The sequence below is a fragment of the Scyliorhinus canicula genome, chromosome 12 (genome assembly GCF_902713615.1).
Source record: "Scyliorhinus canicula chromosome 12, sScyCan1.1, whole genome shotgun sequence".
Taxonomy (NCBI): Eukaryota; Metazoa; Chordata; class Chondrichthyes; order Carcharhiniformes; family Scyliorhinidae; genus Scyliorhinus; species Scyliorhinus canicula.
This window is the reverse complement of record NC_052157.1, coordinates 102,863,760-102,886,827: the sequence shown is the minus strand read 5'-3', so window position 1 is coordinate 102,886,827 and position 23,068 is coordinate 102,863,760. Positions and strand designations below refer to the sequence as shown.

The window sequence follows — 23,068 nt, the reverse complement described above, 5'->3', positions numbered from 1 at the left end:
TAGCAGTGTTACATTTGCGATCCAAACTGCAGGACAATTCTAGAATCTAAGGAAAGTTAGAAAATCAGCAGCAGTCAGTGTTCACTAACTCTGCAGCTATCTCCTTTAGAATCCAAAGTCTTAGGCCATCAAGTCCTGGGGGTTTGTCGGATTTTGTCCCTTCAGTTGCTCCAATATTTTTTCTCTGATTATTATTATTGCCTCGATAACCTTTTGCCCTCTTGTTAATCAAGAGTCAATGCACCTCTGCCTTAAAAATATTCAAATGCTCTGCTTCCACTGCCTTTTGAGGAAGAGAGTTCCAGAGACTTGTGATCCTTGAGAGAAGGAATTTCTCCTTATTTCTGTCTTAAACAACGGAGTCCTTATTTTAAACCATGACTTCTTGGGTCACTGTCCGTGTGGAGTTTGCACATTCTCCCCATGTTCGAGTAGGTTTTACCCTCACAACCCAAAGATGTGCAGGGTAGGTGGATTGGCCACGCTAAATTGCCCCTAATTGGGAAACAAAGATTGGGTACTCTAAATTTATTTTTAGAAAATGACTCCCTACTTCCACATTCTCCCAGAAGTGGAACATATTCTTCACATCCACACTGTCAATACCCCTCAGGATCTTAAATGTTTCAATCAGTTGCCTCTTACTCTTCTAAACTCCAGTGAATATACAAGCGCTGTAATAATTTCCTTGTCTCTGTCTCTAAGGGACCAACATTAATTTTAGCTACTCTTCTCCTTTTTATATACTTATTAAAAGCTCTTGCTGCTCTTGCTACCTGTTTTATATTTCTGGCTAGTTTGAGCTCGCTATTTCTTCCCCCATTGTGTCAACGTTTTGGTCACCTTTTGCTGGTTTCTAAAACACTCCTAATCCACAGGCTTATCGCTGTTCTTTACAACATTGCAAGTCTTATCTTTTAATTTAATACTACTTTAATAGTAAGCCGCAGATAAATCTTTCATTCTGAGTTTCTGTTTTTCAGTGGAACCTATTTTCGTTGAATGTTTTGATTCTTTAAATGTTTCCTACTGTTTATTTACCACCATGCATTGCTGTCTCATTTGCCCAATCAACCGTGGCCAGCTCATACCTATGTAATTAGAACATAGACCATAGCACATTACAGCGCAGTACAGGCCCTTCGGCCCTCGATGTTGCGCCGTCCTGTGAAACCCCTCTAAAGTCCCTCTACACTATTCCCTTATCGTCCATATGCCTATCCAATGACCATTTGAATGCATTTAGTGTTGGCGAGTCCACTACTGTTGCAGGCAGGGAATTCCATGCCCTTACTACTCTGAGTAAAGAACCTACCTCTGACATCTGTCCTGTATCTAACTCCCCTCAATTTAAAGCTATGCCCCCTCGTGCTGGACATCACCATCCGAGGAAAAAGGCTCTCGATGTCCACCCTATCTAATCCTCTGATCATCTTGTATGCCTCAATTAAGTCACCTCTTAACCTTCTTCTCGCTAACGAAAACAGCCTCAAGTCCTTCAGCCTTTCCTCATAAGATCTTCCCTCCATACCAGGCAACTTCCTTGTAAGTCTCCTCTGTACCCTTTCCAATGCTTCCACATCCTTCCTATAATGCGGTGACCAGAACTGCACGCAATACTCCAAATGCGGCCAAACCAGAGTTTTGTACAGCTGCAACATGATCTCGTGGCTCCGAAACTCAATTCCTCTACCAATAAAAGCTAGCACACCGTATGCCTTCTTAACAACCCTTTCAACCTGGGTGGCAACTTTCAGGGATCTATGGACATGGACACCGAGATCTCTCTGCTCGTCCACACTACCAAGAATCTTACCATTAGCCCAGTACTCTATCTTCCTGTTATTCCTTCCAAAATGAATCACCTCACACTTTTCTGCATTATACTCCATTTGCCACATCTCAGCCCAGCTCTACAGCTTATCTATGTTCCTCTGTAACTTGTAACATCCTTCTGCACTGTCCACAACTCCACCGACTTTAGTGTCATCTGCAAATTTACTCACCCATCCTTCTATGCCCTCCTCCAGGTCATTTATAAAAATGACAAACAGCAGCAACCCCAAAAGAGATCCTTGTGGTACACCACTAGTAACTGGACACCAGTCTGAACATTTCCCATCAACCACCACCCTTTGTCTTCGATCAGCTAGCCAATTTCTGATCCAAACTGCTAAATCATCCTGAATCCCATGCCTCTGTATTTTCTGCAGTAGCCTACCGTGCGGAACCTTATCAAACGCTTTACTGAATACCATATACACCACATCAACTGCTTTACCCTCATCCACCTGTTTGGTCACCTTCTCGAAGAACTCAATGAGGTTTGTGAGGCACGACCTAACCTTCACAAAACCATGCTGACTATCTCTAATCAAATTATTCCTTTCCAGATGATTATACATCCTATCTGGCTTTGTTTAAGTTTGTGATTCTTGATTGGCTCCAGATATGTCACTTTCAAACTTTTATTGTGATCACCCTTGCCTATTGTGATCACCCTTGCTTATTGTGATCACTCTTGCCTATTGTGATCACTCTTTCCTATTGTGATCACTCTTGCCTATTGTGATCACTCTTTCCTATTGTGATCACTCTTTCCTATTGTGACCACTCTTGCCTATTGTGACCACTCTTGCCTATTGTGACCACTCTTGCCTATTGTGACCACTCTTGCCTATTGTGACCACTCTTGCCTATTGTGACCACTCTTGCCTATTGTGACCACTCTTGCCTATTGTGACCACTCTTGCCTATTGTGACCACTCTTGCCTATTGTGACCACTCTTGCCTATTGTGACCACTCTTGCCTATTGTGACCACTCTTGCCTATTGTGACCACTCTTGCCTATTGTGAACACTCTTGCCTATTGTGAACACTCTTGCCTATTGTGAACACTCTTGCCTATTGTGAACACTCTTGCCTATTGTGAACACTCTTGCCTATTGTGAACACTCTTGCCTATTGTGAACACTCTTGCCTATTGTGAACACTCTTGCCTATTGTGACCACTCTTGCCTATTGTGACCACTCTTGCCTATTGTGAAACACTCTTGCCTATTGTGAACACTCTTGCTATTGTGAACACTCTTGCCTATTGTGAACACTTCTTGCCTATTGTAGGAACACTCTTGCCTATTGTGAACACTCTTGCTTGTGAACACTCTTGCCTATTGTGAACACTCTGCCTATTGTGAACCTATTGCCTATTGGAACACTCGTGCCTATTGTGAACACTCTTGCCTATTGTGGAACACTCTTGCCTATTTGTGAACACTCTGCCTATGTGACCACTCTTGCCTATTGTGACCACTCTTGCCTATTGTGACCACTCTTGCCTATTGTGACCACTCTTGCCTATTGTGACCACTCTTGCCTATTGTGACCACTCTTGCCTATTGTGACCACTCTTTGCCTATTGTGACCACTCTTGCCTATTGTGACCACTCTTGCCTATTGTGACCACTCTTGCCTATTGTGACCACTCTTGCCTATTGTGACCACTCTTGCCTATTGTGACCACTCTTGCCTATTGTGACCACTCCTGCCTATTGTGACCACTCCTGCCTATTGTGACCACTCTTGCCTATTGTGATCACTCTCTTGCCTATTGTGATCACTCTTACCTAGAGGATCTAATTGAACCAGTCTCATTTCACAATGCTAGATCTGAGATGGCTTTATCCATAGTTGGTTCCACAACATATAGTTCCACAAAACCTTTATGAAACCGTTGTATAAACTACTTCCTCCAAACTACCTTTTTAAAAAAAAAAAAAAAAAAATTTAGAGCACCCAATTCATTTTTTTTCCAATTGAGGGGCAATTTAGCATGACCAATCCACCTACCCTGGTTGTGGGGGCGAAACCCACGCAAACACAGAGAGAATGTGCAAACTCCACACGGGCAGTAACCCAGAGACAGAATCGAACCTGAGACCTCGGCTCCGTGAGGCTGCAGTGCTAACCCACTGCGCCACCGTGCTGCCCCTCCTTTGCCAATTTAATTGTTCCAGCTGATGAAAATTGGAGTCCTCCGCAATTATAAAAGTCCCTTTTTTACAAGCTCCAATCATTTATTGCTTAATGTTCTGCTTAATGAAAATGAAAATCGCTTATTGTCACAAGTAGTCTTCAATGAAGTTACTGTGTGAGAAGCCCCTGGTCGCCACATTCCGGTGCCTGTCCGGGGAGGCTGGTACGGGAATTAAACCGTGCTGCTGGCCTGCTTGGTCTACTTTAAAAGCCAGCGATTTAGCTCGGTGAGCTAAACCAGCCCCCAGCCCATATAATGGTATATGGATTGTTTTGGGCTTGCAAATGATTCCCACCAGCTTTTTCTGACCCTGTTATTCCTGATTTCAGGCCACACTGATTCTACTTCCTGACTGTCAGAGCCAAGATTCTTTTACGAGACCCTTTATTATCAGGGCTGCTCCTAATTTTCCATTTGGTTTGTCTTTTCAAAAGCTGTGCACTCTGGAATATTATGTATCTCTTTATTACATTATTCATTACAAGAGGCTTTCCGTAGTATTATTGCAGTTCTGTGGAGTCTGGATCAGAACAAATCTGTCCCCATTTTTAAAATCCATGATAATGTCTGGGATGTTGTGCTGAGAGACTGGGTACCTTTTGGTTATATTTTGTGAATATAACGTTTGGTTACAATGGCATGATGCTATTGAGAATAAATGATGTTGTAGGAGTGCGCTAGTAATAGGCTAAATATACTAAGCTGAGCAGCAGGAGTGACTAAGTTACCATTAAAATCAGTTAGCATTGGCAGTAATTAAAAACTTTGTTTTCAATAAATACATATAGAAGTGGTGATAATGGCAGCACAGGAAGTGTGCCTGGACTGGTGGGGTTACGGGGATGGGATGGGGCTTGGGTCACGTAGGGTGCTTTTTTGGAGGGTGGGTGCAGACCACATGGGCTGAATGGCATCCTTCTGCATTGTAGGGATTCTATGATTCTATGACTGCAGTATTGGTAGATAGTAGAACGGTCCCAGTTAGCTTTACAAATGCCTCTGTCTAGAGTGACTCCAGAGCAGAGTTGTTGAGCTGGAGCCTGGGTTGGGGGCACTCCCACACACACAAGGTGAGGGATGAACAAGACCTCTATAGTTTCCTCCAGGACATGTTCACATCATGGGCGGAATCTTCAGGCCCCTCGCTGGTGTGGTTATCCGGTCCCTCTGACGTCAATGGACATTTGAACGGCCTGCTGTGTTTTACAGCTGAGCTTCTGATCGTGCCACCACCCCAATCATCCATTTCCACTTCTGTCACATGGAGTGATTGTATTGTTGCTTTAGCCCTTCTGCTACAAACCTCATGCATGCTTTTATTACCTCAAGACGGTGTCGTTCCCGATTTGGTTGGAAATGGGTATTCTCCGGCTGATCGCCAAGTGCAATTTTGGCATCGGTGACTGGAGAATTCCACCCGCTGTGTGGAAGGAGCTGCCTGAAAAGGTGGTAGAAGCAGATTCAACCAACACTTTCCAAAAGGAATTGAACAGGAGTTTGACTGGGAAATACTTAAAATGGATGGAAGAGGGAAAGAGAGCAGCAATAGGATGGATCAGCTCTTTCCAAAGAGCCAGCACGGCTGCAATGGGCTGAATGGCCTCTTTGTGCTCCAGACAGTAAGGGGGGCACGGTAGCACAGTTGCTTCACAGCTCCAGGGTCCCAGGTTCGCTTCCGAGCTTGGATCACTGTATGTGTGGAGTTTGCACTTTCTCCCCGTGTCTGCATGGGTTTCCTCCGGGTGTTCCGGTTTCCTCCCAGAGTCCAAAAATGAGCATGTTAGGTGGATTGGCCATGATAAATTGCCCTTGGTGTCCAAAAATGATGGGTGGGGTACTGGGTTATGGGGATAGAGTGGAGGTGTGGGCTTAAGTAGGGTGCTCTTTCCAAGGACTGGTGCAGACTCGATGGGCCGAATGGCCATCTTCTGCACTGTAAATTCTATGAAATCTATGATTGAGAGTAGACTGGTGTGCCGGTAATTGGCTGGGTTGGATTTGTCTTTCCTTTTGTGTACAGGACATTGGCAATTTTCCATATTGCTGGATAGATGCCAGCGCTGTAGCTACACTGGAACAGCTTGGTAGGGAGACCCTAGTTATGGAGCACGGGTCTTCAGTCCTCTTGCTGGAATATTGTCAAGGCCCCTAGCCTTTGCAGTATTTAGTGCCTTCAGCTATTGCTTGGTATTACATAAAGTAAATCAAATTGGCTGAAGACTGACGTCTGTGATTTTGGGGACCTCCAGAGGAGACTGAGATGGATCACCTACTGGGTTGTTGCAAATGCTTTGGCCTTGTCGTTTGCACTGAATTGCTGTCTTCTCCCATCGATAAGGATTTGGTTGATTTTTGTAACCTGCTGCTCCAGGTATTTGTTAAATTGTACCCCACTTGACTATTGCAACACAATACTGGCTAGCATCCCCCTCACTCTCCCTCGTAACTTGAGTTAATTCAAAACTCTGCTGCCCATGTCCAAACTCTGCTGCCCATGTCCAAACTCTGCTGCCCATGTCCAAACTCTGCTGCCCATGTCCAAACTCTGCTGCCCATGTCCAAACTCTGCTGCCCATGTCCAAACTCTGCTGCCCATGTCCAAACTCTGCTGCCCATGTCCAAACTCTGCTGCCCATGTCCAAACTCTCACCATCACCTGTACTCGCTGATCTGCACTGCCTCCGAGTTAAGCAATGCATCAGTCTTAAACATTCTCATCCATGTTTTCTAATCCCTTCATGGCCTTGCCCCTCTCGAGCCCTAATCTCCTCCAGCTATAGCCCTCCAAGGTTTCTGCACTCGTCTAATTGTGGCCTTTTGTGGATTCCTCATTTGAATTGTTCCACATTGATGACTGTGCCTTCAGCTTCTGTGGTTCAAAGTTCTGCAGTTTCCTCCCCCCCCCCCCCCCCCCCCCCCACACACACACACACCCTCACGACAAACAACTCCTCAAATATAATCATGAATGGCGGCCTCCTCCATACCTCAAAGCTCTCCTCCAACCCACTCAGGACACATTTCATTTTCTCCAACCTGAGAATCTCATACGATGTCTCCCAGCCAAGTTGCGACCCCGGTGGTGTCGCCGACCTCTAATTCAAAAGGATATGTCGCTGGGCAATCAGAGAGGCGAAGGCCAAGACATCGGCCGCCTCCAGAAGTTCCGGCACCTTTAACACCCCAAAGATGGTCATGGTTTGCCGGCCCACCTTTCGCACCCATCCACTACCTCCCGGGGAAAAACCCACTCATCCAGGCCCAAGTCATGTGGACCCTATGCACCACCTTAAATTATGTAAGACTCATCCTTGCACAGGAGAGGTTGAGTTCACTTGGCGCATTACTTTGCACCGAAGCCCTCATCCTTACTCCTCCTCCCACTTCTATTTGATCCTTTTCACTAAGGTCGTATTCTGCTCTCCCAACCATCCATATATGTCCCCAATTCTACCATACCACCTTCATCTGGGAGCATCATTTTCTCCAGAAGCGTATATTCCAGTACCTGAAGAAATGAAGGCGGCTCCTTGCACACAAAGTCCTGCACCTGCCAGTATCTGAACGCACTCCGCCGAAGTGGATTGAACTTCTCCCACAGTTCCTCTATCCCAACCAACTTTCCCTCCACAAACATGTTCATGATCAGCACTGGCCCTTCCTCCCTCATCTCTTGGACATCCCATCCATTCCCCCAGAGCAAACCTATGATTCCCACACAGTGGAGTCATCACCAACATGTGCCTCCTCAGTTGGTTCCAAATTTTTATGGACAACTCCCCACTGGACTGCTCGTGCACTTCCTTGGGGCAAATTGCAGCAGGAAATCACAAGGGCTCTCAGGCCCGTCCCCTCGCGAGACGACTCCTCCAACCTGACCCAAACTGCTCCCCACCACCACCACCATCATCTCCACGTCTGCTCTCTACCTTTTCCACAATAACATTGCAACAAATTCGGGAGTGCCAGTCCCTTCCCGCCTCATGTACTTGCATGTCCTACTAACCCTCGGCCCCATCCCAGCCCACACAAATTCAGAGATTAACGCAGCTACGTTACAAAAAAAGGCCCTGGGAGGGACTGAAACACACAGGAATCTTGGCAGTACATTTATCTCCATCACCTGTACCCGCCAATGGCGGGTGCAGAGTGTCCCATCGTTTAAGGTCTCCCTTAACCTCCTCCATCTACCCCGTCAAGCTCCACCAATGCATCATGGCCCACTCATGCCTTATCTGGATCCCCAGATACCAGAACCTTTTTTGTTATATAATGTCCCTGTAATGTACTTTGGAACTGATTATGTCGGTGGTGCTATATAAATATTAGTTGATTTTCAATGTGAACAAGTGTGATGTAGCACATTCTGGCAGGTGGAGATCACGTAGGCTTCAGAAAATGAGAACAGGGACAGCACGGTGGGTCAGTGGTTAGCACTGCTGCCTCACGGCCGTGAGGTCCCAGGTTCGATCCCAGCTCTGGGTCACTGTCCATGTGGAGTTTGCACATTCTCCCCGTGTTTGCGGGGGTTTCGCCCCCACAATCCAAAGATGTGCAGGGTAGGTGGATTGGCCAAGCTAAATTGCCCCTTAATTGGAAGAAATGAATTGGGCACTCTAAATTTAAAAAAAAAAGAAAATAAGAGCAAATGGGGTAGAGATGCAAACAGATCTAGGGGTGCAGGTATACAAATGCTTAGAAATAGCACTGTTATTGGGAAAGCCAGAAAATGTGCCCCAAAACATTAGGATATATTTCTAGTGCAGTGTTTTTCAAACTTTTTTTCCGGGGACCCATTTTTACCAACTGGCCAACCTTTGGGACCCACGGCGGCCGGCCTTCGCGACCCACGGCGGCCGGCCTTCGCGACCCACGGCGGCCGGCCTTCGCGACCCACGGCGGCCGGCCTTCGCGACCCACGGCGGCCGGCCTTCGCGACCCACGGCGGCCGGCCTTCGCGACCCACGGCGGCCGACCTTCGCGGCCCACCATTTTCTCTTACCTTGTTTGCTGCTGATTAAATAGAGGAATCGCAATCGCACCCAAATCACATGATGTCAACGTTCGGGGAGCATGGCCTGATCTCTGCCTCCCTTCAGCAGGAAGATTACATAGAATTTTTTTTTTAATCTGTGAATTTGATGACAGGAGCTTGTTTGCATATCTGCCTGCTCCATTTTTCAGCATGAGATGGCTTCCCCACTGTGGGAGGCTGTTGGCCAGTTAGGGCTGCCGTAAAAGACCGGAGCCATGGACTGTGACAGAGGGAAGGGTTAGTGCGCATAGCTAGCTACTTGTTGAATCTGGCAGTTTTCACCCGCCCTTAGCTGCCAGGTTCCCTGAACGCTTGTCGATCATATATCCACATTGCTGCTAAATTCTGAGGCACACAGTCTATCTTAAATATTGTAATGCCTGATTTAAATATTCTATAAAATCCACAGTTAAATTTGATGTAGACATGTTCGAGGTAGGTTTGGGCCAGGCTTCCCACTCTTAAGAATTTATCCCCCTTGAATCTCTTCTGTTATCCTGCAGGATCAAGATCCCCTATTATGTTCGATCAAACTTGGTCTCTAAATAACAAAGAGGATTTAGTGGAGAAAGTGCACAAAAGATGTAAAAGGATAATACCAGCGCTGACAGGTTCTAACTATCAGCAAAATCTGATGGACTGGAGAAGGAGATGTGACCTGAAAAAGGTCTTTAAAATGGTGAAGGGGTTGGTTTGGTAAATGTAGAGCTGACGCCTCCAATGTGAGACGATTCAACATGAACGGCTGTAAATATAAGATAATCACTGATAAGTCCACCAATGAATTCGGGAGAATCTTTTTTTTTTTTTTACCCAGAATGGATAGAACGTAAAAAGAACTACCATAAAGGAGTATTTGGCACTGCTGCCTCACAGCGCCAGGGACCCGGGTTCGATCTTTGAGTGGCTGTCTGTGTGAAGTTTGCATGTACCCCGTGTCTGCGTGGGTTTCCTCCGGATGCTCTGATTGCCTCCCACAGTCCAAAGATGTGTAGGTTAGATGGGATGTTGGGCGGAGTGGGCTCGGGTAGGGTGTTCCGTCAGAGGGTCGGTGCAGACTTGATTTAGTGGCCTCCTTCTGCACCATAGGGGATCTATGGAAATCAGAAAGAGTAACTTGATAAGCACATGAGTGTGAAAGGAGTTGAAGGATATGCTGATTATTTTAAATGAAATAAGATGGGGATAGGCTGGAGTGGAGCAGAACATGAATACCAGCATACAACAGTCGGACTGAAAAGCCTGTTTCTGCGCAATAAATTCCTGGTTAAAGCAAATGATTATGAAGCACAAGTTCAGTTTAAAGGGTATAATGCAGCATCCATGACAGAGTCCTGGAGAAGATATTCCAGACAAAAGGATCCTTAGAAAAGACAGGGATATTGGAAAAGGAAGCGTAACAATGTAACTAAAGACACAATACAGCAAATTAGAAGAGTTTTCAGTCAGAGTAGGTCAGTAGTGGAAACACTGGGTAGATATAATCAACAATAAGCAATACATGACTTTGGGCGTTGTTTGCAGAGCTCCTGACAGTAGCAATGTAGATGGGTTGTGGGGTGTGGGAGTGATATAGAAATATAATGATCAGAGATGCTGGTAGCAAAATAATCTGGTTATAATTTGAATTTTCACATAAAATAGGAGAAGCAGAACAGCTTGGAAAGACTGAATTTTTTAAGTGTATTTCAGCTGATTTTCTGGAATAGTGTGTTTTTGCAATGGACAGAGGAACAGGCTGTGGTAGATATAGCAGAATTAATTTTAAAAACTAATAAATGCTGATCATAACGCAAGTTTGATATTGGGTTTGAGAGGGTGAAGGGTTTGTCACAATGAAAGGTTTTTAATTTAAGTATGGCAAACTTTGAGAAAATGTGCAGTAAACTGGACTTGAACTCTTAATAGGTAAACACTCGGATGTACTTGGAAAAATGTCTTTGTGCCAATTCAACACCAGTACATTCTCCCAAAAGACAAAAACTGCACTTGTGTAGGTCATGAGCAATGGATTATCAAGCTGAAAGGAAAAGATAACGGGGGGCGGGGGTGGGGGGGGGGGGGGGGGGGGGGGGGGGGGTTGCGACACAGGGGCCAGAGGGCCACACCACAAGCTGTAAGAGCAAAACAAACGACAAAAAACCATCTGCGGCTGAAAGCTGGGAAATGGTACTAGGTGTATCGCTCATTCGAACAACTGACATAGACAGATACAGAATGGCCTCATTCTGTGCTGTAAGGATTCTGTTATAAAGTAAAAAGTGAAGTGCAAAACCTGTAAAGGATATGAAAGCTAATGGCAAAAGACTTTTATCGAAATACTTTAAGAGAAAGAAAGTGGTTAAAGCGAAACTGCGGTCCCATTAAAGACCGATGGAGATGAGACAGTAATGGGCAATAAGGAAATGGGAGCCTTGTTAAGTGTGCTGGCCTTGGAAAGGGTCCAGAGGAGGTTCCCACGAATGATCCCTGGAATGAAGATCTTGTCGTATGAGGAACGGAGCAGACTCGATGGGCCGAGTGGCCTAATTCTGCTCCTATATACCATGGTCTTATGGAGCGCTTTCTATTCATTTTAACAGTGGAGGAAAAGATGTAAATACAAATGTCACCCCAGATGATTATTGGCTGCTTTCCCCTTTGACAGGGAGAGCTGACTGGTGGTGATTTAACCCGAGTGCCATTAGATTGGAGAATCACAAATATTATTCCCAAAGGGAGGGGGTAAGTCCGAATCCAGGGGCCAATTGGGGCTGTTTAGCACACTGGGCTAAATCGCTGGCTTTTAAAGCAGACCAAGCAGGTCAGGAGCACGGTTCGATTCCCGTAACAGCCTCCCCGAACAGGCGCCGGAGTGTGGCGACTGGGGGCTTTTCACAGTAACTTCATTGAAGTCTACTTGTGACAATAAGCGTTTTTCATTTTTCATTTCATTTTCATGTTCTCTCTGAGCTGTGCAGCCGCGTAGTGACCCGAAAGTCCTCGTGCAGGCCGCGCACCAGTTGGTCCTTTTCAGTTACTGTGTGCTGGTGTACTGAAACAAACTGCCCACGCATTTCAAAAAAAAAAAATAACTCCAGGTTACGTTGCCTGAGACCTGTCAGTTTAACATAGTTACTGGAATCTATTGTAAGAAGTCTTACAACACCAGGTTAAAGTCCAACAGGTGTGTTTCAAACACGAGCTTTTGGAGCACGGCTCCTTCTTCAGGTGAATGGAAAGGCTTGTTCCAGAAATGTTTATATAGACACAGTCAGAGATGCCCCGGAATGCGAGCACCTGCAGGCAATCAAATCATCAAAGATGCAGAGAGAGAGGTAACTCCAGGTTAAAGAGGTGTGAATTGTCCCAAGCCAGTTCAGTCGGTAGGCCTCTGCAAGTCCAGGCTTGTTGGTGGGGGCCGAATGTAATGCGACATGAATCCCAGATCCCGGTTGAGTCCGCATTCATGCGTGCGGAACTTAGCTATAAGTTTTTGCTCAGCAATTTTGCGTTGTCGCGTCTCCTGAAGGCCTCCTTGTAGAATGCTGACCCGGAGATCAGAGGCTGAATGTCCTTGACTGCTGAAGTGTTCCCCAACTGGAAGGGAACAGTCCTGCCTGTTGATAGTCGCACGATGCCCGTTTATTCGTTGTCGCAGTGTCTGCATGGTCTCGCCAATGTACCACGCTTCGGGACATCCTTTCCTGCAGCGTATGAGGTAGACTACATTGGTCGAGTCGCACGAGTATGCGCCGCGTACCTGGTGGGTGGTGTTTCCACGTGTAATGGTGGTGTCCATGTCGATGATCTGGCATGTCTTGCAGAGATTACCCTGGCAGGGTTTTGTGGTGTTGTGGTTGCTGTTCTGAAGGCTGGGTAATTTGCTGCAAACAATGGTTTGTTTGAGGTTGCGCGGTTGTTTGAAGGCCAGTAGTGGGGGTGTGGGGATGACCTTGGCAAGATGTCCATCCTCGCTGATGATGTGTTGGAGGCTGCGAAGAAGATGTCGTAGTTTCTCCGCCCCAGGAAAGTACTGGACGACGAAGGGTACTCTGTCAGTGGTGTCCCGTGTTTGTCTTCTGAGGAGGTCGGTGCGGTTTTTTGCTGTGGCGCGGTGGAACTGTCGATCAATGAGTCGAGCGCCATATCCCGTTCGTACGAGGGCATCTTTCAGCATCTGTAGGTGTCTGTTGCGCTCCTCCTTGTCTGAGCAGATCCTGTGTATACGGAGGGCTTGTCCATAGGGGATGGCTTCTTTAATGTGTTTCGGGTGAAAGCTGGAGAAGTGGAGCATCGTGAGATTATCTGTGGGCTTGCGGTAAAGCGAGGTGCTGAGGTGACCGTCCTTGATGGAGACGAGTGTGTCCAAGAATGGAACTGAATTTGGAGAATAGTCCATGGTGAGTTTGATGGTGGGATGGAACTTATTGATGTCATCGTGTAGTCGTTTCAGTGATGTCTCGCCGTGGGTCCAAAGGAAAAAAATGTCATCGATGTATCTGGTGTATAGCATCGGTTGAAAGTCCTGTGTGGTGAGGAAGTCCTGTTCAAACTTGTGCATGAAGATGTTGGCATATTGAGGTGCAAATTTGGTCCCCATGGCTGTTCCGTGCGTCTGGATGACGAATTTGTTGTCGAAGGTTCCTCACCACACAGGACTTTCAACCGATGCTATACACCAGATACATCGATGACATTTTTTTCCTTTGGACCCACGGCGAGACATCACTGAAACGACTACACGATGACATCAATAAGTTCCATCCCACCATCAAACTCACCATGGACTATTCTCCAAATTCAGTTCCATTCTTGGACACACTCGTCTCCATCAAGGACGGTCACCTCAGCACCTCGCTTTACCGCAAGCCCACAGATAATCTCACGATGCTCCACTTCTCCAGCTTTCACCCGAAACACATTAAAGAAGCCATCCCCTATGGACAAGCCCTCCGTATACACAGGATCTGCTCAGACAAGGAGGAGCGCAACAGACACCTACAGATGCTGAAAGATGCCCTCGTACGAACGGGATATGGCGCTCGACTCATTGATCGACAGTTCCACCGCGCCACAGCAAAAAACCGCACCGACCTCCTCAGAAGACAAACACGGGACACCACTGACAGAGTACCCTTCGTCGTCCAGTACTTTCCTGGGGCGGAGAAACTACGACATCTTCTTCGCAGCCTCCAACACATCATCAGCGAGGATGGACATCTTGCCAAGGTCATCCCCACACCCCCACTACTGGCCTTCAAACAACCGCGCAACCTCAAACAAACCATTGTTTGCAGCAAATTACCCAGCCTTCAGAACAGCAACCACAACACCACAAAACCCTGCCAGGGTAATCTCTGCAAGACATGCCAGATCATCGACATGGACACCACCATTACACGTGGAAACACCACCCACCAGGTACGCGGCGCATACTCGTGCGACTCGACCAATGTAGTCTACCTCATACGCTGCAGGAAAGGATGTCCCGAAGCGTGGTACATTGGCGAGACCATGCAGACACTGCGACAACGAATAAACGGGCATCGTGCGACTATCAACAGGCAGGACTGTTCCCTTCCAGTTGGGGAACACTTCAGCAGTCAAGGACATTCAGCCTCTGATCTCCGGGTCAGCATTCTACAAGGAGGCCTTCAGGAGACGCGACAACGCAAAATTGCTGAGCAAAAACTTATAGCTAAGTTCCGCACGCATGAATGCGGACTCAACCGGGATCTGGGATTCATGTCGCATTACATTCGGCCCCCACCAACAAGCCTGGACTTGCAGAGGCCTACCGACTGAACTGGCTTGGGACAATTCACACCTCTTTAACCTGGAGTTACCTCTCTCTCTGCATCTTTGATGATTTGATTGCCTGCAGGTGCTCGCATTCCGGGGCATCTCTGACTGTGTCTATATAAACATTTCTGGAACAAGCCTTTCCATTCACCTGAAGAAGGAGCCGTGCTCCGAAAGCTCGTGTTTGAAACAAACCTGTTGGACTTTAACCTGGTGTTGTAAGACTTCTTACTGTGCTCACCCCAGTCCAATGCCGGCATCTCCACATCACTGGAATCTATCATCAGGGATTGACTGACTGAACATTTGGACATGTGTGAGTTGGTCCGACAGTGAGTGGGTTTGTGGAAGTTAAGTCAAGTCTGACAATCTAGTTGCATAGCATGATGTGACTAACATGATGAATTAAGGGAGTGTCATCTCCAGAAGGTATTTGATTGTCTCGCCAGAGATTACCCGCAAAAAAATGGAACTGTGTGAAGTTGGACCTGTGCAAGATAAGCTGGTCATTTTTCGGAGGTAGCAAAGAGGGATGTGACCAGCAGTGTTCCCCAGGGATCTGTACTGGGGCCTCAGCATTTCATTAGTATATATTCAGCACGTGGATAAAAGGATGGAGAGTTGAATATTCACATTTGCAGATGATATTAAGTTGGGCGGCCCATCCAGTCTGCTCCGTTCCTCATACTACAAGATCTTCATTCCAGGGATCATTCATGGGAACCTCCTCTGGACCCTTTCCAAGGCCAGCACACTTAACAAGGCTCCTATTTCCTTATTGCCCATTACTGTCTCACCTTCATTGGTCTTTAATGGGACCGCAGTTTCGCTTTAACCTCTTTCTTTCTCAAGTTGTGCAGATGGGAGCAGAAAGTTACAAAGGCACACAGCACAGATTAAGTGAGTGGGCAAAACTATAGGAATTGGGAGTTCAAAGTTTTTTCTTAAAGATGAGAATATAAAAACTATCGAGGGCAAAAATTTATGCTTCATGATTTGGATGTCACAAAAGGCTAGTAGATGGGTAGAAAAGCAATGGATTGTTGGCCTTTGCCTCAATGGAACAAGACGTTCTTTAGTTTTCATTGCTCCTTGATTTAATTCCATCAGGAATTTGGCACAGTGGTTAGCACTGCTGCTTCACAGCGCCAGGGATCCGGGTTCGATTCTGGCCTTGGGTGACTGTCCGCAGGGAGTTTTCGCTTTCCCCGTGTCTGCGTGGGTTTCCTCCAAGTGCTCTGGTTTCCTACCACAATCCAAAGATGTGCATGTTAGGTGATTGACTATGATCAATGCATGGAGTTGAGGTTGGGGTAAGGGCTAGGTTGAGTGCTCTTTGAGAGGATCGCTGCAGACACGATGGGCTGAATGCACTACGGATTCTATGGACTTTCCTCACCTCTGAAAGGATATGTCGGCCGGGTGAAGCTTTCAACTCAGATTCACCAGGTTAATATTGGGGTGGGGGCGGGGTAAATTATGAAGGCTGCTTTGCATAAAAGGTGGTCTGTATTCATTACCTTTAACCGGCCACTTTTAAATTCGAGCATTGCAGGGCAGTATGGTAGCACAAGTGGCTAGCACTGTGGCTTTACAGCGCCAGGGTCCCAGGCTCGATTCCCCGCTGGATCACTGTCTGTGCGGAGTCTACACGTTCTCCTCGTGTCTGCGTGGGTTTCCTCCGGGTGCTCCGATTTCCTCCCACAGGCCAAAGACGTGCAGGTTAGGTGGATTGGCCATGTTAAATTGCCCTTTGTGACCAAAAAGGTTAGGAGGGTTATGGGGATAGGGTGGAAGTGAGGGCTTAATGTGGGTTGGTGCAGACTCGATGGGCTGAATGGCCTCCTTCTGCACTGTATGTTCTATGTTCTATATATGATCATTATTGCCTTCCCTTGAGTTTAGAAAGTTGAGAGTGGCCTAATCAAGATGTTTAAAATAAATGTGTTCTGCAGAAATCGATGTTAGGAGCACTGTTCACAATTTACGTAAACAATTTAAACTCAGGAATTTTAAACTTTGGAGACGCCGCCAGATTAAGTGGAAGAGATAATACTGAGGATTGTAACAGAATACTAGAAGATAAATAAACTTTAACGTGGAATTCATGTGGAATTGGAAAATATACTTCAATGTAACTATGGTGCATGTAGCTGGGAGGAATGAGGAGGTTGCATGCTTATTGGAAAATTAAGAGCTTAAACCAGGGGTGGGCAAACTACGGCCCGCGGGCCGCATGCGGCCCGCCAAAGGTCTTTATGCGGCCCACCAAGTCATTAAATAAAAATAAAAAATAATTTTTTTTTTTTTTTTTAATTTTTAATTATTTTTTTTAAGGTTAATGGGGGGGGGGAGGCTGTTGGGTTACTTACTGGTATAGGGTGGATACGTTGACTTGAGTAGGGTGATCATTGCTCGGCACAACGTCGAGGGCCGAAGGGCCTGTTCTGTGCTGATCTGTTCTATGTTCTATATGAGGCGCCCAGAATCATAACCGGGTGAAGTAATTATTTTACTTAATATACTATGCGGCCCTTTAAAATTGTGAATTTCTGAATGTGGCCCTTGCACGGAAAAGTTTGCCCACCCCTGGCTTAAACAATGTGGAAGGTCGGAGGGCTAAAGTAGTGACACAGGCTATTGAGTTTAAAAAAAAAAGAGTATACAAAGCAAGGGATTAAGTTCTGGAGGGATACAATTGTTTTAATTTTTTTTTGGGATGTGGGCGTCGCTGGCAGGGCCAGCTTTTATTGTCCACCCCTAATTACCCTTGAACTGACTGGCTCCCTTGGCCGTTTCAGAGGTTGCAGTTAAGAGTCAGCCATATTGCTGGGGTCACCAGGTAAAGGTGGCAGATTTCCTTCTCTAAAGGACATTGGTGAACCAGGTGGTTTTTTTTTACGACAATCTGCAATGGTTTCATGACTTTTAATTTCGGAAATAATTGGAAATTGAAAACCATGTATGTTGTGCTAAAGCTCCAATGAATCTGACTGTACTTGGAGCAATCCAACTCTAGTCTCCATATTACAAAAAGAAGTATGGAGTCACTGGTGAAGTTACAAAGAGGATGATACTAAAACTAAGAGGTTCTAACCATCAGGAAGGTCTGAACAGGCTGGACCTCTTCTCCAGAAATGTCTTGAGATGCTTCTGAATAAAAATCTTTCAAATTATGGAAAGGTTTGATAAGAGTTGACCTGGGCAAGATGTAAATATAAGAAAGTTCCCAATAAAACCCAAAGAAATTCGGGAGAAACACCTTTTCCCAGAGAGTGGTTTGAATGTGGAACTTGTTATCAAAGGTGAATAGCAGAGTTATATTTAAAGGAGAAGCTGGATAAACACATAACGGAGAAAGGAATAGCAGCATATTCTGATAGGTTTGTGTGAAGAGGAGTGGCAAGAGCATGAACACCTACATATTCCACTTGGACTGACTGGTGTGTTTCTGTGCTGTAAATTCTATATAATCTAGTGTCGTCAGAGAATCCAGACTTCGGGAAGGGTATTTTTGAGAATGTGGAGCACACTGTCGAACAGCGACAGAGGCCAGAATTTAACTGTTTCAGCGGATGTGTGAAATTGCGCAAGAAGACGTTAGGCGTGCAGCCCGGCGCCTCGCACACTTGCATGATGTTTTGGTCAACGGGCACGTGCAGGGGTGGGAAGTGTGCCAGTCGACAACTAAGGCAATTAAGCCCATTAAGGAGTCAACTAAAAGCAATTTTCTGTGGCCGGTCCACTTTTACAGTGGACAGGCAGCCAATCAGCCAGGTGGCCGTCACCTTTTCACTAGGACCTTGATCCAGGGCGTGATGACATGTCTGCGGTGAAGTGTAATAAAAACGTTGTCCGAGTTCTGCTGTCAGGTGTTTGAATGTGCTACATAATCGGTGTTTCCTGCATTTTTTTCATTGCATTTGATTTGTCCAAGTCTGAAGCTCCCCGAGGCAGCTCCACAGCAGCTGCCTGTCTCGAGGGAGACCATTCGAAGCACCAACTCGGTGCTCGCCCTCTTCTCGCTCATTCACCTGAACTGAGCCCCTCTCGGCGCGTGTTTTACGCTGACTGCCCGTTAATTGGCCAGCCAACGTGAAATCGCGTTCAGGGGCTGGTCGTGGTCAGAAGCGCATTTCACATCTGCTTCTGGGCCTGGCGATTGTGCATGTCCGACGAGTGCAAAATGCAGGTCATCGATACCGAGTCAAGTGAAACAACTAAAAGGCTGCTAAATGTTCACTAGGAAACTAAGGGCATTAATATATACAGAGAAATGGGGCCAAAAAGATAAAGCTGCCGAGTGCATCAGCCTCTTGCTTTGAATGTCCTGCAAGTCTGATAAAGTTCATCATTGTTGTCCATGCATCAAAACCTGGTGCTAAATACACAAAGGCCCCTTTCGTCACTACCTCTGCAGTGGGACCCATTGCTTCTCATTTTTCACTTTCTATGTTCTACAGATTTTAAATCCCACATTTGGTGTTACTGCAATACGATTTGATGTTGTCCTGTCTTCCTCCAATCTGCTGTTTACAGCTGGGGTGGCCTGAACTACAGACCTTGGCTCATCATCTTTTGTTGACAGCAGAAATCTCCTTTCAGTAGTCTCTATAGTGCTTCACCAATGTTCTCTCCATGGTCACAGTAGTGTATTGGTTATGTTACTGCACAAGTAAGCCAGAGATTTGGACTGACCGCATTGAGTTCATCTCCTACCATAGCTGTTTAAACATTGGAAATTCAGTTCTTTTAAAAAGCTGGAAATAAAATTAAAAAGTTGGTGTCAGTGAAAGTGGCCTTCAATCTGCTCAATTGTTGTAAACACCTACTACGGGGAAGGGAACATGCTATCCTTATCTGGTCTGGATTAAATGTGAATCCAGTCTGATGCTGATATGGTTAATTCTGAACTTCCCTCTAGTGGTCTTGCTAGCCGCTCAGTTCTACAGGTTTGCAGCCTTATTGACAATGCCTGTAGTTTGAGAGTAAATTATGAAATTTCATGAGACTGAGCTTTACTCAGTTACTGTTTTTTTTTGATGTAGGTGGTAGCAAATGTTTTGCTGCCCAGGTTGTTTTTTTTTTGTGGAAAGGATGATTTGTTGGTCAGTGCATTCTTCCTTGCAAGCCACACACACAGCTGACTGGGCAAAAACCCCGAACAAAACTGGCAGCGTCGTGCTCCCAAGGATTATTAAACTGAGACATTACTTATGAAGTGAACTCATTGTTCATATCCAATTGATAGGAAAGGAATGCAGAGAATGCGATCGAGGCATTGAAGGAGTATGAACCCGAGATGGGCAAGGTGCACCGAATGGACAGGAAGACTGTGCAGAGGATCAAAGCCCGTGACATTGTGCCTGGAGACATTGTGGAAATTGCAGGTAAGAGAGTCTTCAACCCCACAATCTGTGTCTGAATGCTAGTGATCCATCTGGGGCATTGGTGGTCTGTTTGAACAATTTGAAGATCCTGTCCAGACTGGATCACTGCGAGCACATGGAACACAATATTTTTAATGCAACTCCAATGTGGCTTGAAAATTTAAAGGATATCATTGCCGAAAATAAGCATGTTTCACTTCCAGTGGTCTACATGAAGAAGTGTATGTGTGTGGGTGGAAAAGAGGGGAGGGGGGAGGGGAGAGGCGCTAGTAACCTGATGCCATGGCGCTCAAACCTCTGTAGTTTTGATGCCACTCTTCATATTGATAATGTATTTGTTTTATTGTCACGTGTACCGAGGTACAGTGAAAAGTATTGTTCTGCATACAGTCCAGACAGATCATTCCAAACATGAAAAAAACATAGGGTACATAGAACATAGAACAGTACAGCACAGAACAGGCCCTTCGGCCCTCGATGTTGTGCCGAGCAATGATCACCCTACTTAAACCCACATACCCGTAACCCAACAATCCCCCCCATTAACCTTACACTATGGGCAATTTAGCATGGCCAATCCACCTAACCCGCACATCTTTGGACTGTGGGAGGAAACCGGAGCACCCGGAGGAAACCCACGCACACACGGGGAGGACGTGCAGACTCCACACAGACAGTGACCCAGCCGGGAATCGAACCTGGGACCCTGGAGCTGTGAAGCATTGATGCTAACCACCATGCTACCGTGAGGCTATGGGTCATAGGGCAAACATAAATACACAATGTAAAGGTTGGAGATAGTATTAGTGTTGGAATTAAATTTTAAAAGATTAGTACTGTACAAGAGATGTAGGAAGAGAGCGTGTAAGAGAGCTGACAGAGTCGCCATGCTCCGGTGCCATCTTGTAAGGTACCCAGATGTTTGGAACCAAACTGCCCACACTGCTCCCAGACTGACAGTTAATTTCCACACAACAAACACTCACTGCAATTCGATAAATTACCTCTTATACTTTTTTGCTTGAAGGATATCATAGAATTTACAGTGCCGAAGGAGGCCATTCTGCACATCAAATCTGCACCGGCCCTTGGAAAGAGCACCTACCTCCACTCTATCTCTGTGGCCCCAGCTCACCTTTTGGACACCAAGGGGCAATTTAGCATGGCCAATCCACCTCGTCTGCATATCTTTGGACTGTGGGAGGAAACCGGAGCACCTGGAGGAAACCCACACAGACACAGTGAGAAAGTGTAATCTCCACACAGAAAGTCACCCGAGGCTGGAATTGAACCCAGGACCCTGGAGCTGTGAGGTAGCAGTGTTAACCACTGAGCCAACGTGCCGTCCCCACTGTACCACCGTGCTATATTTAATAGGACACTGGAAAGTACTCCCATATTCTTCTTCCAATTGTGCTGTGGATCTTTTAAATCCCCTGAGAGAGTGCACTGCTGAATGTCTATGTCAAAAGGCAACACCGCTCACGAATGTCGGTCCAGAATTTGTATTAACCTCTCTGCAGTGTGGGGGTGCATGGTGGCGTGGTGGCTAGTACTGCTTCCTCATGGCGCCGATGACCCCGGTTCGATCCCTGACCCCAGGTCACCGTCCGTGTGGAATTCACACATTCTCCCTGTGTCTGCTTGGATCTCACCCCACAACCTAAAAGGATGTGCAGGGTAGGTGTATTAGCCACACGGTCGCATAGTGGTTAGCACAGTTGCTTCACAGTTCCAAGGTTCGATTCTTGGCTTGGGTCACTGTCTGTGTGGAGTCTGCCCATTCTCCCATGTCTGTGTGGGTTTCCTCTGGGTGCTCCGGTTTCCTCCCACAGTCCAAATATGTGCAGGTTAGGTGGATTGGCCATGTTAAATTCCCCTTACTGTCCAAAGGAGATTGGGTGGGGTTACGGGGGTAGGGTGGAGGTGTGGGCTTGGGTAGGGTGCTCTTTCCAAGGACCAGTGCAGACTCGGGCCAAATGGCCTCCTTCTGCACTGTAAATTCTATAAATTGCCCCTTAATTGAAAAAAAAGCATTGGATGTACTGAATGTATAGAAAAATAATCTCTCTGCAGTAGTATTTGAACACACAACCTTCTGCCTCTGAGGCATGAGCCCACCCAGGTGTCCTCTTTGCCCCCCCCCCCCCGGTTCCCCCGGCCCCCTCTTTCTCTCTTCTCCCCCCCCCCCCGGGCCCCCTCATTCCCCCCGGCCCCCTCATTCCCCCCCCTCCCGGACCCCTCATTTCTCCCCCCTCCCGGCCCCCTCATTCCCCCTTTCCCCCCAGGCCTCCACTTCCCCCTCTCTCTTCCCCCCCCCCCCCGACACCCTCTTTCCACCCCACCACAGACTCCCTCATCTCCCCCCCCCCCCCCCACCCAAGCCCCCAGGCCTCCTCCCCCAGGCACCCTCTATCTCTCTCCCCCCCCCCCCTCTCCCCAGGCCCCCTTTTACCCTCTTTCCCCCCCCCCCCAGGCCCCCTCTTCTCCCCTTACCTCCCCCCCCCCCCCCCCCCCCCAGGCTCCCACTTCTACCCCCCCCAGCCCCCTCCTTTCCCCCCCCCCCCCCCCCACAGGCCCTCTCTTTGCCAGCCCCCTCTTCTCTCACCTCCCCTAGGCCCCCTCTTTTCCTCCCCAGGCCCCCCCCCCCAAGGCCCCCTCTTCCCTCACCAGGCCCCCTCTTCTCCCCCACCGGCCCCCTTTTCCCCCCCCCCCCCCCTCCAGGCCCCCGTCTTCCCACCCCTCCAGGCCCCCGTCTTCCCACCCCTCCAGGCCCCTGTCTTCCCCCCCCTTCACGCCCCTATTTCCTCCCCTCCAGGCCC

The 23,068-nt window shown here is 47.1% G+C and overlaps 1 protein-coding gene across 2 annotated transcripts in view; it reads left to right on the top strand.

Annotated features, from left to right (window-relative positions):
• atp2a3 (ATPase sarcoplasmic/endoplasmic reticulum Ca2+ transporting 3) overlaps positions 1-23,068 on the top strand; it is a 310,265-nt gene that overhangs the window by 101,045 nt on the left and 186,152 nt on the right. For both annotated transcript variants that reach the window (XM_038813618.1, XM_038813617.1), the window contains exon 5: positions 20,108-20,246. In XM_038813618.1, the coding sequence (XP_038669546.1) occupies positions 20,108-20,246 (139 nt within the window). The remainder of the gene's footprint in view (positions 1-20,107; positions 20,247-23,068) is intronic.